At 43.0% G+C, this 15587-nt stretch overlaps 1 protein-coding gene across 1 annotated transcript in view; it reads right to left on the bottom strand.

The window, feature by feature from the left end:
• The window catches only part of LOC144479381 (la-related protein 6-like), a 74167-nt gene that overhangs the window by 35383 nt on the left and 23197 nt on the right, over positions 1–15587 (bottom strand). Inside the window, exons 3-4 of the mRNA XM_078198001.1 lie at positions 8246–8432; positions 1165–1319 (exon numbers count right to left, since the gene is read on the bottom strand). Coding sequence (XP_078054127.1) covers positions 1165–1319; positions 8246–8432 — 342 coding nt within the window. The remainder of the gene's footprint in view (positions 1–1164; positions 1320–8245; positions 8433–15587) is intronic.

Here is a 15587-nt window from a genome sequence, read left to right as displayed (position 1 = left end):
CTTTCCTACAACTCTCCCAGACAAAAGCTCTCTTAATCTCTTCCTAGTTTAATGAAATCATTTACACACCTACACACAGCTTTCTTTACACAATAACACAACTTTTCCCAAAAATGAAAACAAAACATTCATTCTCTTAAAGGCCATTGGATCCCTGGAGCAGGTAGGGTCTTGGGCTAGCAGGATTTGGGTAGATTAAGGGATGAGGGTATTTTAAGGGAGGGAGAGGATCAGAAGGGAGGGTGAGTTCAACCTTGGGGGACTGCCCTGTGATCAGCAAAGGACAGCCCCTGAAGAGTGGACCTCACCGCCACACCCCCCCCCCCCCCCCGGCTTCCTTCCTGCCCTTTAAACATTTAAGTGAAAAAATTGGGATGTTGGCTCCTGCCCAGCGGCCCATGCCAAACACTTAATGATGTGAGCAGTGTATTATCAGGGTCAACTGGCTTGATAACAAGGCTAATTCACCATTAATTATTCATTTAAAATACGATCGGTACATTGTCAGTTTAGGTGCTCACCTGCCCCCTGTAGTTTGGGGCTGAGGTTAGGGGTGAGTGGAAGGTGGTGGATGGACGCCAAACCTATTTTACTTGCTTCCCTCCTTGTAGGAAATATGCCAGCCTGAGGCATGTAAAAATTCAGACCTGAATTAGAGTTGTTACAAAAAAGCAGTTTAATCTAATTGGGTAAAAAATAGTTAAAGCATGGAGTTGGTTTAACCATGTTTAAAATGGTTTTAAAACATGAAAAGGTAACCTGGGAATAAAACCATTGGTTTTTGACTTTGTGTCCTCTCACAGTAACTTCATTTTAGAGCATGATGTGTTAATAAGTAAATGTTAGGTAAATTTGCTGAAAGGAAACAGAAAACTTTCTTATATTAGCCCCGCGTTCCCATTAATAGCATGTATAAAAGATCTTTGGAGAATCCAACAAGCACATTTGGGTCCCATTAAATGAGACTGCAGATTAAATATGTTATGAACATCCTCCACTCATCCCACTCTGTGGATTTACCATTATGTTACTCTAACATTCTTCACAATTCATAAATAAAACACATCTTCAACATATGTGTTGCTAAAATGGGTATAAAGTAGCATAAATTAATTCCTGAAAAGAAAAGTAAAATCTAAGGTGAAAAGACGCTGCTGTACCTACCTGTATGTGGGGTTCACCACAATTGCTTTGAAAATGTAAAAGCCATTGCGCTTTGCAAACATGATTCGGTTGCGAATGCATTCACCCATAATTTGATATTCCGAAGACATAGGCGCAGTCGGTGGTGGACCAGGTTTCTTACAACTATGGAAATTCTACAAAGTGAAAACAAAGAAATATATTCAGTATCAAAGAAACAACAATGCTGGTGATCCACAAGAAAGTATTTAGAAGAGGACCTATATCATGCCCCAAAAACAATCAATAATCAACATATTTAAAGCATTGAATGGAGCTAAAGGAGCACTGCAGTGTAAGTGCAAGTGATGACAAGTAATTGATATTCTCACCAGTTAACCTTGCAGTAATTTTGTGAGGACAGAAGATGTGTTAACAAGAAAATTCACGCTTGTAACAAGGAAAAGTTCAAAAGATGCTATATTCTATCCAGTTTTTCGGATGCCTCAGAAACCTGGACAATAAATAAAGGTCTGCAGAAGAAAATGGAGGCCTTTGAAATGTGGATGTTAAGACATATGTTAAAAATTCCATATGTATAGATTATAAGACAAATGAAGAGTTACTTGAAATAGCAAGAGTGAAAAGAACTCTAAAATGTGACATCCAAAAAAGAAAGTCAGTATTTTGGCCATTTGAACAGAGCTGAAAAGCTATAGAGATTGCTTCCAGAGGGTAAAGTGTAGGGCAGCAGAAAGACTGGGTTGATCTTGGACATAGTTAGATAACAGATGCCACAGAATGATAACAGGAAAGCTGAGAAAGTCTAGTAACGCAGCACTACAAGTGAGTATTGTGCTTAAGAATGACAGGGAATCAATCGTACATGTCTTTAATGAATAATATTCTTCAATGTATTCCTTCTAGTTAAGGAATACACTTTGCAGGTTGAACGACACCAGGACTGTATGAGAAATATTCTTCTTCCTTTTCTATACGTACACCTATAATAGCTGTGCACATCTTGCAACCTGGCACTGACTAGTTGGGCCCCGACGGGTGTCCAGGAGGTGAGTTCAGTGACCATTTGTCCCTCTGCCAGGTCTCAGAGGAGGGATCCTGTGGATTGGTTGAACTCTGGCTCGGGCTAAGAGCAAGGGGTTGATTTTGTCACTCTCTGCCAGGGTGGGAGTGTGTGGCTGGACTGCCCCTTCTACCTCTGGCAGACCTGAAGATCACCCCCGGCATGATGATTTCAGGCAGCCCTGTGATCAATATCTGCATTCCTACCTGTCAGCTTGCAAATTCTGAAGTAGCCAGGTAACTTTAACCTCCATGCCTCGCAGTCACCCTGCAGGATTTTAAATCATTGTAGCACTCCATTCTGCAGCAGAGATTTTCCTTTCCCCCTGTCAGAAGCTGCAGGTGAGAGCAGACATTTTGAAGTCCTCTGACATAAAACAGATTTGGACTCGCCCAAAAAACTGATCTGAAACTCTCCTGTTTTCACACTCGTCCCGGACTTAGAATTTTTCCTTTATATCACCTTCAGAGTTCACCTTCTTCTCTGCTCCCCACCAATATAATACCAGAATTGATGATTTTTTTCATGCCAAATATAGTATTATATTCAGTGGTTTCCTGCTGTATAGGTAGTATCGTGATCTCTGTTCATGCTCCTGTCTTCCTAGAATTTTCACTCAAGGGGGTACATTTACAATCTAGATTATGGAGATTTAATGCATCTCTGCTTAAAGATCATAACTTTATTTCTTATTTCTAGTCCAAATTTCTTTCTGAAATCAGCTCCTCAATCCTGTGGGAGACTTGCAAGGCTTTTGCAAGAGGACTGATCATTTTGTACATGGCCAACAGAAAGCATAAAATGCTGGAGCAACAGCACCAGCCAGAAGTAAATTTGGCCGAAACAGAAATTGACAAGAATCCTAGCCATTTAGTGCTGAAAGAAACTAATGCGATCCGAACAGCACTGTTTGTTGACTTAACATGCTGAAAGGAGTATAAAATTTTCAAAACAAAAATTATGAGTTTGGAAATAAACCAAATAGATATTTAGCTCTCCTTACAAAGAAGGTGTACTCTGACTATTTCATCTGTGTTGGATTCAAAAGGTATTAGGATGCTTAAGACTGAGGATATTAAGGCATTTAAAAGCTTATATATCAATTTATATGTCTGGAGGTGCATTACTGCAAATGAAATGATTTTTTTTCTCCTCTTTTGAACACCCAACAATTTTTGAAGACCAAAGGCCACCCTTACATCGTCCCATTTTAAAGGGGAAATGTTATCTGGCAAGGCTCTGGGACCTGGGATAGTTTTGGAAGTGAATTTTAAAAGGAATTTAAAGACTTGCTAATTGGGCCCTTGATTGTTACATATAACCATTCATTTCAAGCAGGATAGTTGCCTCAGTCACTTAGAGAAGCAAATATTTCTTTAATTTTGAAGACAGGCAAGAATCCACAGGAATGTGCATCCGATAGACCAGTCTCACTTTTAAATGTAGATTTGAAATTACTATCTAAAATACTGACATTGCATTTAGAAAAAAATCTTCTCTTGATTATTCAGAGTGATCAGATTGGGTTTATCAGAGGCCAAAATCCATGTAACAATATCAAGAGATTATGAAATATCATTCAGGTTTCTCAAAAACAAGCGATAAACAGCTTGGTGATTTCACTGGATGCAGAGAAAGCATCTGATCAGGTGGAATTGAACCATTTATTCAATATGCTGCAAAATTTGGGCGGGGGAGTTTAAGTGGATAGAAGTTGTTATATATTTTAAAAGGCTGCTTTAAAAGCTGATCATGTGATTTGACAGATGTCATTTAGGTCTTGCAGAGCTTTCTGTTTTACATTCAGTTTTGTATTCTGATGCAGAGCAGAGAACAACTTTCAATAAAACCTGTTGTGTGTTTGAATGAACATGTGCAAACCAAGTCTTTTCTTTTTCTGTTAAAACCCAAAATCCCTAACATAGTTATGACATTACAGAAGTGCTTTATAAAAGCCCACTTGCAGCCGTTCACACTAACAATTATAGATCTAATCATCTTAGTCTTCAGTGGCGAGCCAGGCAGGGTTGACCACTGTCCCTGCTATTGTTTGCAATAGCTATTGAGCCCTTAGCTGAGGCAATTAGATATAACCCTTCAGTACTTCACTTGGCTCGTAGCAGAAAGCAGCATAAAATTACATCATATTCAGTTAATGTTATTATTTTTGTGTAAGCCAGAAATCTCTTTTCCTGCTATTATTGACATTGTGGGTCAGTTTTTGTTCTTTCTGGGATTGTTGAATACATTTTGCTCAGTCTGAAGCTATGCTATTGGGAAGACCTCCTCCCTTTACTCCCTTTCCCTACAAATGGTTCCCTTCAGGCTTTACTTATTTGGGTATTTCTATTACCCCCTCATTATGTCAGTTGTATAAGGCAAACTTTCCCCTCTTACTCGCATATAAAGTGGGATCTACATCGCTGGTCCTTTCTATCTAATCATGCCAGGGCAGGATATCACTGATTAAGATGAATGTGTTATCTAAGTTGCTGTACCCTTTATAGATGGTACCAATTTTATTTTCTGCTAAGGTCCTGAAGGAAATTAATGGGGGGATTTAGCTTTCTTGTATTGAACAAAAAGAGACCTTGTTTAAACTTGGTCAAATTACTATTTCCAAGTTCCAAAGCCTCGGTGTAGTGAATATAAAATTGTATCAGCTAGCTTCTCATCTTAGATTTATACAACAATCGATGAGAGGGAATCCCACTTCCATTTGGCTCGATATTGAAGCTGAATGAGACCCATGAGGCTGGGCACTTGGAATATGAGCTCCCTGATTGAGGTCATCATTGCATGCCCAATCAGGGAGCCTCGCCTGTATATAAATATGGGAGTGTCTGCTCTACTGACCCTCCTGATTTGGACTCTGTACCTGAAATGGAGTTTGTAAATAAAGGGAATCTAGTTAAGGGACACTAGCTTCTGAGGAGTTATTTCACTCGTCTGCTGGAATACCCTTTTTATAAACTCTGCTGATTTAGAGATTTTAAGACCACCAGACAAATGTGAGAATTCAATAATCAGTAATATTCTGAGAGCATGGAAGATGGTCCGTGATTTGCAGAGAAAGTCTATGTTGGCATTTGCCCTCTCTCCCAAACAGGGTAACCCAGATTTTCCTCCAAGTCTCATGGACCATGATTTTGACATTTGGAAGGATAGGGGCCTCACGACTGGGGGACCTGTTTCGAGAGGCCTCTTTGTTATCTTTGAGCAACTGTGTCAATGTGACATCCTAAGACATTTTTTTTAGATACTTATAACTTAGAGACTTTATTCTTATTAAAAAATCCCTGCATCTTTATGCCAGTGTTGCCCTGGTGGGAAAAAATCTTACTTTCCACAGAACCAAAGTGATTAATTAATACATTTTATGACATGTTATGCTCTAAATCCAATACTCCGGACTTGAGAAAAGGACCTTGTGGTGAATGTTGATGAGATCTGGGGCGTTATTTGCGAGAATGCAAATAAAATCTCGACCTGTGATAGAACGAAGGAGGCTCAACTAAAAATTTTCCACTGTCTGCATATCACACCAAACTTAAGACACAAGATGAACCCCAATGTAAATTTGGTAATAGGGGACCATATTCACTGAGTCTAGTCTTGTGTCAAGATTAAAAACTACAGTTTGGGTATACTTAAAGGGCTGGAGAAAATATATGATATGACTTTGGGCATGGATCCTGTGTTTTTTGATTCTGGGGCATCCAGATAAATGGATAATTGCTGTCAATAAGAAAACGTTGTATACTATTCTAACATTTGCAGCATGGAAAAATATTTTATGCTCTTGAATTAACAATAAGTCACCTTCTGTACAGAATTGGCACAAAATTATTATGGAATGTATCCCAATGGAATTTCTAACTTGTATATTTCAATCTAAGTCAGATTCATTCCAAAAGGTACAGGGCACCTATTTTAAATATACAGGTTCCATAATGTTAGATTTATTCTTACAAGGCTTTCTGTAGAGCATGCAGTACTGTCTCTAACAAAGTGTAGTGAGGGTGTATGCTGCTTTTTCATTTCTTTATAGAACATATAAAGGAATTATAGAATTTGTCTTTTTTCTCCCCACCCTGTTACTCATTCTTTTACTTTTCTTTTATGTGGATGCGCCAGGTTAGATGAACCTAAATTATGTTGTACTGTATTAGTCTTAAGGGTATATTGTTTTGTTTACAAAATATTAAAAATCAAAAATTCAAAACAAAATTTGACTCAAAATTTAACAATGCCCCACTATAATATCATATTTGAATCTTGTGTGTCTGACAATGCTTGGCCCACTCCAAAGTCCGTGGTTTATCGATAATGCTATACAGTTTATTTATAACTAAACGGTAGCATTAAACTAAAATCCATACAGCATCCTTTTCCTTTTTTTATCATAAATGTATTGTCCTAATACTAATGTCTTTTATTTTACACATAAATTCATCCTTGAATCTGTCTTTTCAATGGGAGACAATGAATACATTTTTCCTTAAACATTTGTGTGCTAAACAGGAAGTTTATTTTTCACAATAATTCTTCTTGGCAGTTTTCTGATCGATGGTTTCAATAGAAATTGCAGCTTGTAATGCTCACCTATGAATACTTAATAAATGTGAATCATATTTCTGTTTGCATTATTTTATACAAATTTCTCTCAAGGGAGATATTTCGTACAGACGTGTAATAGAGTTGGAAAGCCATTTCAGGAGGAATGCCAAATAAATGAGCAAGAAAAGAAAGTGGAAGAACAAAAACACAAATGAAGGTAAACAAATAGATAGGGCACTAATGAATTAATACAAGAGACTGATTAGGCAAGAGAGAGCAGTGCAGAGAATTGGAAGAACAACAAAAAAAAGGAAGAAAGGATAATTTTCTCTGAGAAAATGATGAAATTGACTTGAGGGAGGAGAGGTAAGCAAGCACAAAGAAGAATTGATAGATGATATGCTGCTTGTGTAACCTGAAAAAGTAAAGAATAGATGGAAAGAATACACTTAAGACATGTATGATGCAGATGGCAACCAATAGAACTAGAAACAGAGAAAGAAGATGTATGAAATATTTAGAGCTCTAAAAAAACTGAGTCCAGGAAAAACAAAGATGTGATGGAATCCCTGCATAAATGATGAAAGAAGGCAACAAGAAAATTAATTAACCTGTATAAGGAAATGTATACTATGGCCTGAAGACTTTTGAGGAGGATAATGGTATCATTGGGGAAGAGGTAAATACCATGAAATGTGAAGTGCGTCACATGATTACACATGGTCTTGATGATCCTAACAAATAGATTAGAAGCCAAGGCAAGACATTACATCAGCTGTGATTAGTTTGGTGTTAGGTAGGATTGTGGAACTAGTGATGCTAGCAGTGACGAGAATGTTAGGTGAAAGAAACATAGAATACCAGCAAGAAATGTACACCTGCTTTGTGATTATGAAAAGCTTTCGGCTGGGGGAACTGGCAAAAGCTATTAAAAACGCTGAAGGCAATCAGAGTTGATTGGAGAGATAAAAGAATGATTGTAGTTCTGTACTTGGGACAGACTGCTACAAAGAGAATAGTATTGGGTGAAATTGCAATTGGATTTGTTGGTGAAACAAAGTTGTCTATTATCAGAATTGCATTGCTCTTTAAAATCTATGTGGAAGCCGTGATAAAAGAACCACTAGGTGAAATACAAAAGATGTCAAACTAAAAGATCAATTGTGAAGGTTGAAACTTGCAGACAGCCAGGCCTCAGTGGCTAGTACAACAAAAGATCTACAGATGTATTAGATAAAATGAATGAGGTGGTGAAAACTTACAGAATGAAAATTAATATAAAAACCAAAAGTGGTGAAATTTAAAGAGATAATGATGTCAAAATAATTGGTCAACTGCTAGAATTGATATCAAAATTTAAGGGGAAGTAATTACTGTCATAAAGAAATCGGAGCTTTATTGTCATTGACCAAAATTAATTACCATGCGAGCAGCAAATTACATAGTTTGGGACAATAATTCAGCATATAGCTTAGTTACCTTATAATTCCAAGCAGTGTGAGGATTAGGATTAGTCTGTTTCTTTAACATAGATGTCCAGTTTTGAGCTTCTGACACACAATTAACATCACTCAAATGGAGTTCATAGCTATAATCATATATCCCGTTCACTTCAAACATTACATAATCCACTTTAACAGCCTCTGCATAACTATTATTGTACCACCTGAAACATGATAAAAAAGGAAGTGAACAAACATCACAAAATCTGGTCAAGATTGCAGAAGAACTCCCTGACCTTCAATACTGCAGCCTACGCACAGCATTGAACTGTCGACCTGAATTACACATTCAAGTATTGAAATAGGACATAAACCTGTAACCTAATTATTCAATGGCAAACATATGACCAAATGAGTTAAGGGCTGATATACCACTGAAATCTCACTACAGAATTTCATACATTTAGACCAATCAACAATTGGGGATGGATTTACAATATGTAAATATTGTACAATATGTCCCCGCGCCCCCACCACTCCCCCACCCCCCGCAAGATGCCCAGAATAATTGTCATCTGTTGTATAACTTCACTTTGAAAAGGGGCATCAAAAGCAATTATGTTCAGTTAAGTTTTCTTTCCACAATTAGTGGGTGCTGCTGCATATTAATTACATAACTGGCCATAAATATGCAATATTAAATCTGGTTAAAGTTATGTTTTTTCAGTTTGATCCTCAAGTTGACTATTCTAACTATTCTCCTCATAATACAGGGGTACTAGTGTTGAATTCTGTCTGGTGACGCTGGGATTGCGTAGTGTCACACTTGAATTAAAAAAGACACGTTTGTCTTTCAAGTCCTATTTCAATTTATTAACTAACTTCTAATTGAAATTTGTAGCTGTTAAGATGAATAATTCTTCCTCATTTTCACTGCCTATACTTTGTGGGAAATATATTGCAAATTTTAGTCCACAAGTGTAAATCAACAGATGTTGTTATACACAACTTGTAATAATTCATAGTGAATCCTGAACCTTGTGATGATACTGTGCTTTTTAAGAAATGTGTTTGTATCATTTCTTGTGAGATGTATGTTTAAAATGTTTCTGTTTTACATGGTGATGATTTGTCTGCACCAGGCAGCTCACATGCTAAGAATGCAGGTGATGCACTATCAATTACGATGCGAAGACTTCTGAGAGTGAGGGAAAACTAATAGGCTTTTATTCACTGAGAACAGGAGCACACCCTTGTAGCTGACCTGGTCCGACCTGAGGCAAGGAGGAGGGACCATCACCTTTATACCCCACTCTGGGTGGAAAGGGAGGGGTCCCAGGTGGAAAGGGAGGAGTCTCGGGCCAGGTGCAGCATGGGTGTGTTCAGGCACATACATGTAGTAACAGTGGTTCACCACATTCACCCCTCCTTTAAAAAAGAGTCCGGCGGGGTGGGTGGAACCATATGTACAGGAGTGTATATATACATAGAAAAGTCACAAGCTGAGGTGAGGCGTCGTCCCTTCACAGGTTCAGCCTGTCGGGCGGCTTGACTAGTCGTTGAGACCGCCGCAGTACTGGTTGGGGGGTTGCTGCCGGTGGCAGGGTGGAGCTGCTCGAATCCGCCGTCGTCCCATCTGGTCTGGTCCTGCGTGGTGACTCCGGGGGCTCAGGCAAGCTGCGTACAATAGGCAAAGATGTAAGCGGACCTGGTGCTAACGGAACAGAGGGGTTTAGGGGTGGGGGGTCATCGGGGGCTCCGGGGCACCCGGAGGCATCAGGTCCCAGATAGAGACTGTGTCCTCCCGCCCATCGTGGTATGCCACATAGGCATATTGGGGGTTGGCGTGGAGGAGCTGGACTTTCTCAACTAGGGGATCCGACTTATGGGGTCGTACATGCCTCCGGAGCAGAACTGGGCCTGGGTACGCCAGCCATGACGGTAGTGCGATTCCCGAGGAGGACTTCCTTTAGACCGTAGCGCTAGTAGAACGGCCTTCCAGACTGTCGCGTTCTCCCTCTCCACCTGTCCGTTACCCCTGGGGTTGTAGCTGGTAGTCCTGCTCAAGGCTATGCCCTTGGAGAGCAGGTATTGACGCAGCTCATCGCTCATGAATGAGGATCCCCGGTCGCTGTGGATATAGTTGGGGTACCCGAACAAGGTGAAGAGGCCGTGCAGGGCCTTGACCACCATGGTCGAGGTCATGTCTGAGCAGGGGATGGCAAAGGGGAATCGGGAGTACTCATCTATCACGTTGAGGAAATAGATGTTGCGGTCAGAAGAAGTAAGGGGCCCTTTGAAATCGATGCTGAGGCGTTCAAAGGGGCGGGTGGCTTTTATGAGGTGTGCCCGGTCCGGCCGATAGAAGTGCGGCTTACATTCAGCGCAGACCGGACAGTGTCTGGTTATAGACCGGACATCCTCAACAGAATAGGGCAGATTATGGGCTTTAATAAAATGATAGAGCCTGGTGACCCCCGGGTGACAGAGGTCATTGTGGAGAGTCTGTAGTTGGTTCACCTGCGCGCTCGCACATGTTCCGCGAGACAGGGCGTCTGGAGGCTCATTGAGCTTCCCGGGTCGGTATAAGATATCGTAATTGTAGGTGGAGAGCTCAATCCTCCACTTCAGTATCTTATCATTCTTAATCTTGTCCCTCTGCGCGTTGTTGAACATGAACGCCACTGAACGTTGGTCCGTGAGCAAGGTGAACCGTCGGCCAGCTAGGTAGTGGCGCCAGTGTCGCACTGCTTCGACGATGGCCTGAGCCTCCTTCTCGACTGAGGAGTGTCGGATTTCCGAGCCCTGAAGTGTTCGTGAGAAGAAGGCTACGGGTCTGCCTGCCTGGTTGAGGGTGGCGGCCAGGGCGAAGTCAGATGCATCACTCTCCACCTGAAAGGGGATTGACTCGTCCACAGCATGCATTGTGGCCTTTGCGATGTCCGCCTTGATGCGGTTGAAGGCCGAGCGGGCCTCTCCCAACAGGGGAAAAAGGGTGGATTTGATAAGCGGACGGTCCTTATCTGCGTAATTAGGGACACACTGGGCGTAGTATGAGAAGAAGCCCAGGCATCTCCTCAGTGCTTTAAGCGTGGTCGGGAGGGGGAGTTCCATAAGGGGGCGCATGCGGTCGGGAACGGGGCCGATGACCCCGTTTTCCACCACATATCCCAGGATGGCGAGGCGGTGAGTGCGGAAGACACATTTCTCCCTATTATAGGTCAGATTTAGGAGAGCGGCCAATACGGAGGAATTTGTTAAGGTTGGTGTCATGGTCCTGCTGATCATGGCCGTAGATGGTGACGTTATCCAGGTACAGAAAGGTAGCCCGCAGCCTGTTCTGGTCCACCATTCGATCCATTTCGCGCTGGAAGACCGAGACCCTGTTGGTGATGCCGAAGGGAACCCTAAGAAAATGGTAGAGGCGGCCATCTGCCTCAAACTGTATATTTGCGGTCCTCCGGGCGGATGGGGAGCTGATGGTAGGCCGACTTGAGGTCTATCGTGGAGAACACCCGGTATTGCGCAATCCGATTGACCATGTCGGATATGCGCGGAAGGGGATACGCATCCAGCTGCGTGTACCGGTTGATGGTCTGACTATAATCGATGACCATCCGGTGTTTCTCCCCAGTTTTGACCACTACCACCTGCGCTCTCCAAGGGCTGGTGCTCGCCTCAATGATCTCTTCCTTCAGGAGCCGCTGGACCTCGGACCTAATGAAGGTCCTGTCCCCCGCACTGTACCGTCTGCTCTTAGTGGCAATGGGCTTACACTCGGGGGTGAGGTGTTCGAATAGCGGTGGGGGGGTGACTTGGAGGGTTGAAAGGCCGCAGGTGGTGCGCGGTGGGTAGTCCAGGAACTGAGGGTTGCAGACCGAGATCGGGGTCTGTTGTACTGTAGCGTGATGCTCTTAAGATGTGTCATGAACTCGAGGCCTAAGAGTACGGGAGTGCAGAGGTGTGGGAGCACCAGGAGCTTAAAATTTGCGTAATTGGTCCCCCGAACCGTAAGAGTCACCACACAGTACCCAATGACATCCATGGAGCGGGACTTTGAGGCCAAGGAAATGGTTTGTTTGACTGGCCATACTGAAAGGGCATAGCGACGCACAGTATCGGGGTGGATAAAGCTCTCCGTACTCCTGCTGTCAAACAAACAATTTCCCGCACAGCCATTTACCTGTATGTCCATCATAGACCTGGCGAGCTGATGTGGACGGGACTGGTCCAGCTGGATCGCTGCCACCGTAGATCCCAAAGAGTCATCAGCCGGCGTCCAAGATGGCGGCTCCCCTGTCTCGCATGCGGTCAGCTGCGTCCAAGATGGCGGCCCCCTTGACTCCCATGTGGCCGATGGCATCCAAAATGGCGGCTCCCCAGGCTCACACGTGGTCGCTGGTGTCCAAGATGGCGGCCCCCTTGACTCCCGCACAGCTGATGGCGATCGGGTTTTCTGTTCCCTTGGGTCGCATGCTGCGCTATTCGGTTTCGACTTTGCCTTGCAGACTTTCGTGTAGTGGCCTTTCTTTCCACACCCTGAGCAGAACACCTCCCTTGCCGGGCAGCGTTGTCGGGGGTGTTTCGCTAGGCCGCAAAAGTAACACTTCGGGGCTGCCGCGGCCGTTCAGTCATTGGTGGGGCGCTGTGTGGCGTAAGTCGGAGGCCCCCCTAGGTACTGGGATGATAGTGGCCGTGAGGCCCACGATGTCGCGTGACCGGGCATGTACGCCTCGAGGTTACGTGATGCTACCTCGAGGGATTCAGCGAGCGCTACAGTTTTTGGAAGATCTAGCCCACCTTGTTCTAGCAGGTGCTGTCGAATGTAGTTGGATGCGATGCCCGTAACGTAGGCATCGCGGATCAAGTCCTCTGTATACTGCGCAGCGGATACGGCCTTGCAGTTACAAGCCCTGCCGAGCGCACGGAGTTCGTGGAGGAACTGTGCATTTGGTTCCCCCGGCTGCTGTTTACGGGTAGCTAGCAGATGCCTGGCGTAGACTTCGTTTGTCTGTTGGCTGTATTGGCTCTTTAAGAGCGCTAGCGCATCAGTGTACGTTTCTGCGTCACAGATGGTGGCGAAAACTGCGTCGCTTACCCGGGCGTTGAGCACGCGTAGCTTGTCTGTATTGGACCGGACGACCGTGGAGGCTCCGAGGAAGGCTTCGAAGCATTTCAGCCAGTGATTAAAGCTGTTGGCTGCCCCGGGCGCTTGAGGATCCAAATTTAGAGTGTCAGGCTTTAAAAGCTGCTCCATTCTGTTTTTTTTCTCAGTGAATAAAATTGATGCACTATCAATTACGACGCGAAGACTTCTGAGAGTGAGGGAAAACTAATAGGCTTTTATTCACAGAGAACAGGAGCACACCCTTGTAGCTGACCTGGTCTGAACTGAGGCAAGGAGGAGGGACCATCACCTTTATACCCCACTCTGGGTGGAAAAGGAGGGGCCCCAGGTGGAAAGGGAGGAGTCTCGGGCCAGGTGCAGCATGGGTGTGTCCAGGCACATACATGTAGTAACAGTGGTTCACCACAGCAGGTTAATGATTGATTTTAGCTTGGGATGTGTTTGTTTTAATTTGAATTAATGCATTTTTGTTTATTTTGATTTTTTTTCCCCTGGAGTTTCAGAGTAGGATTTTGATTCGGTTGATTGACAGAGGCAGACATGTAAATGGACGAGCTAAGCTTACAGGGAGAACACGCAGTCCTCTTTTATTTTAAGATAGTCCATTTCTGCCTGGCTCTGAAAGAAGCAAGAGGTGTCTCTGTCTCTGTCTCCCTCTCACTGGAGGCTGTTGTTGGGACTGTCAGAAGATGGGACCTCCCTGTCTGTCTGTCTCTCTTTCCAGACATGTTCAAAAGGCTCTAGGCCTGGTTAACAAGTACAAACACACAAACTTTTATGTCACTAACTGATTTTGAAAAGTCTATAAGAGAAATATTGCTTGAATTGGAACTAAAAATAGAGAGAGTTAGTAGTTAAGAATTGTATCTTGCCATGTTTAAGTATTGCAACTGGCAGAAGTTAAGCTAATTCATTTGTTATAGCTGTACTGTATTGTTAAAATAAAGTTTGTTTTGATAAAATCTTCCTTGTGTATCAATAGAATCACATCTAGAATGAAACACCTTATCCTCACACGAATGCCAAAATTAAAAAAAAAACTGTTGGGGTTTAGTCAGGCTTCATAACATATTTTGGGGTTTCTGCTCTATTCCCCTGACAACCTCAACAGCATTTTTGAGTGTATATTCTCGTATTTCCCCCACTTGTCCTCACCACCCCAATTCAATAACTTTCTATTTTTTTGTGGTGCTCTTACATTGAGGAATGGTTCCACAGTACATATGGAACCAGACTTTCGACACAGTGGAGCAACTCTCCAACATGGTGACAGTAACAAAAATAGTCAAAAATTCTTCCCCTAAACATGGCATTTACCATCTTGGCAGTGGTGGGATTGGGGGCAAGTTACATTCCGTGCATGCACATTTTATGGAGGCATTTAAATCATTAGCTGCTCCGCTGAAATGGGACTTTCATAGGCCAGGAGTGTGAAACCAAAAGTGTGCAAGTAAGAACCGGTCTGAACTTCTTGGATTCATTTGGATAGTCAGGGTACCACTTTGGAGAGGCTAGGTATCCCTTTGATCCCATCACACCTTTGGTGGAGGTCAGGTGTCCTTTATTAAAAATAGGTACAAATGAACATAAGTATATGAATTCATCACTACAAAACTCATTGGAACTGTCAATAGACCTGCCAAAAACAACTATCCAAACTGTCAGAAGCAACTCTCAGGAACCTGTCAAAACTGTCAAAGGAAGATGTCAAGGCATTTAAAAGTCTTGCCTTTTAAATCTCTGGGAAAAATAATCTGGAGTATGGGAAAAAATGATTGCTTGCTATTGCACTCTGTCCTTTGGCATAAAGAGTGTTGCATAACTGATTTCACAGCCAAAAAGATGCCTACCATTTCAGCTTGATTGATTGGATCTAGTGGGCAGAATTTTACAAGATTTTATCTAGGTGTCCAGCTAGTGCAAAAACGGGAGAGTTCCTGGTCCGTTTTTTGGTTGGGTTTTCATGCCCAATCTTATGCACTCTGTCTCTGAAATTTTGCGCTAGACTTTTTCTGGCCACAAGAGGCAGTGGGTGGGGCTTAACTCGCCAGCCCCTCAGATCAGAGCCACAAACTGTGCATACGCAGAAAAAGTGAAAAATAAAGCTGCACGCCTGGCAGAACCCTCCCGGGACAGATACAACATCCTGCTGAGCCCACACCACCTCCCAGACCCACTTGCACATGGCCCCCTCATCACCCCCTGCTTCCAATGGCTGCCTGACATAACCCTCTCTTTCTCTCCCTTGCCC

This window comes from Mustelus asterias, chromosome 26, assembly GCF_964213995.1.
Source record: "Mustelus asterias chromosome 26, sMusAst1.hap1.1, whole genome shotgun sequence".
NCBI lineage: Eukaryota > Metazoa > Chordata > Chondrichthyes > Carcharhiniformes > Triakidae > Mustelus > Mustelus asterias.
This window is presented reverse-complemented; position numbering and strand designations above follow the sequence as displayed.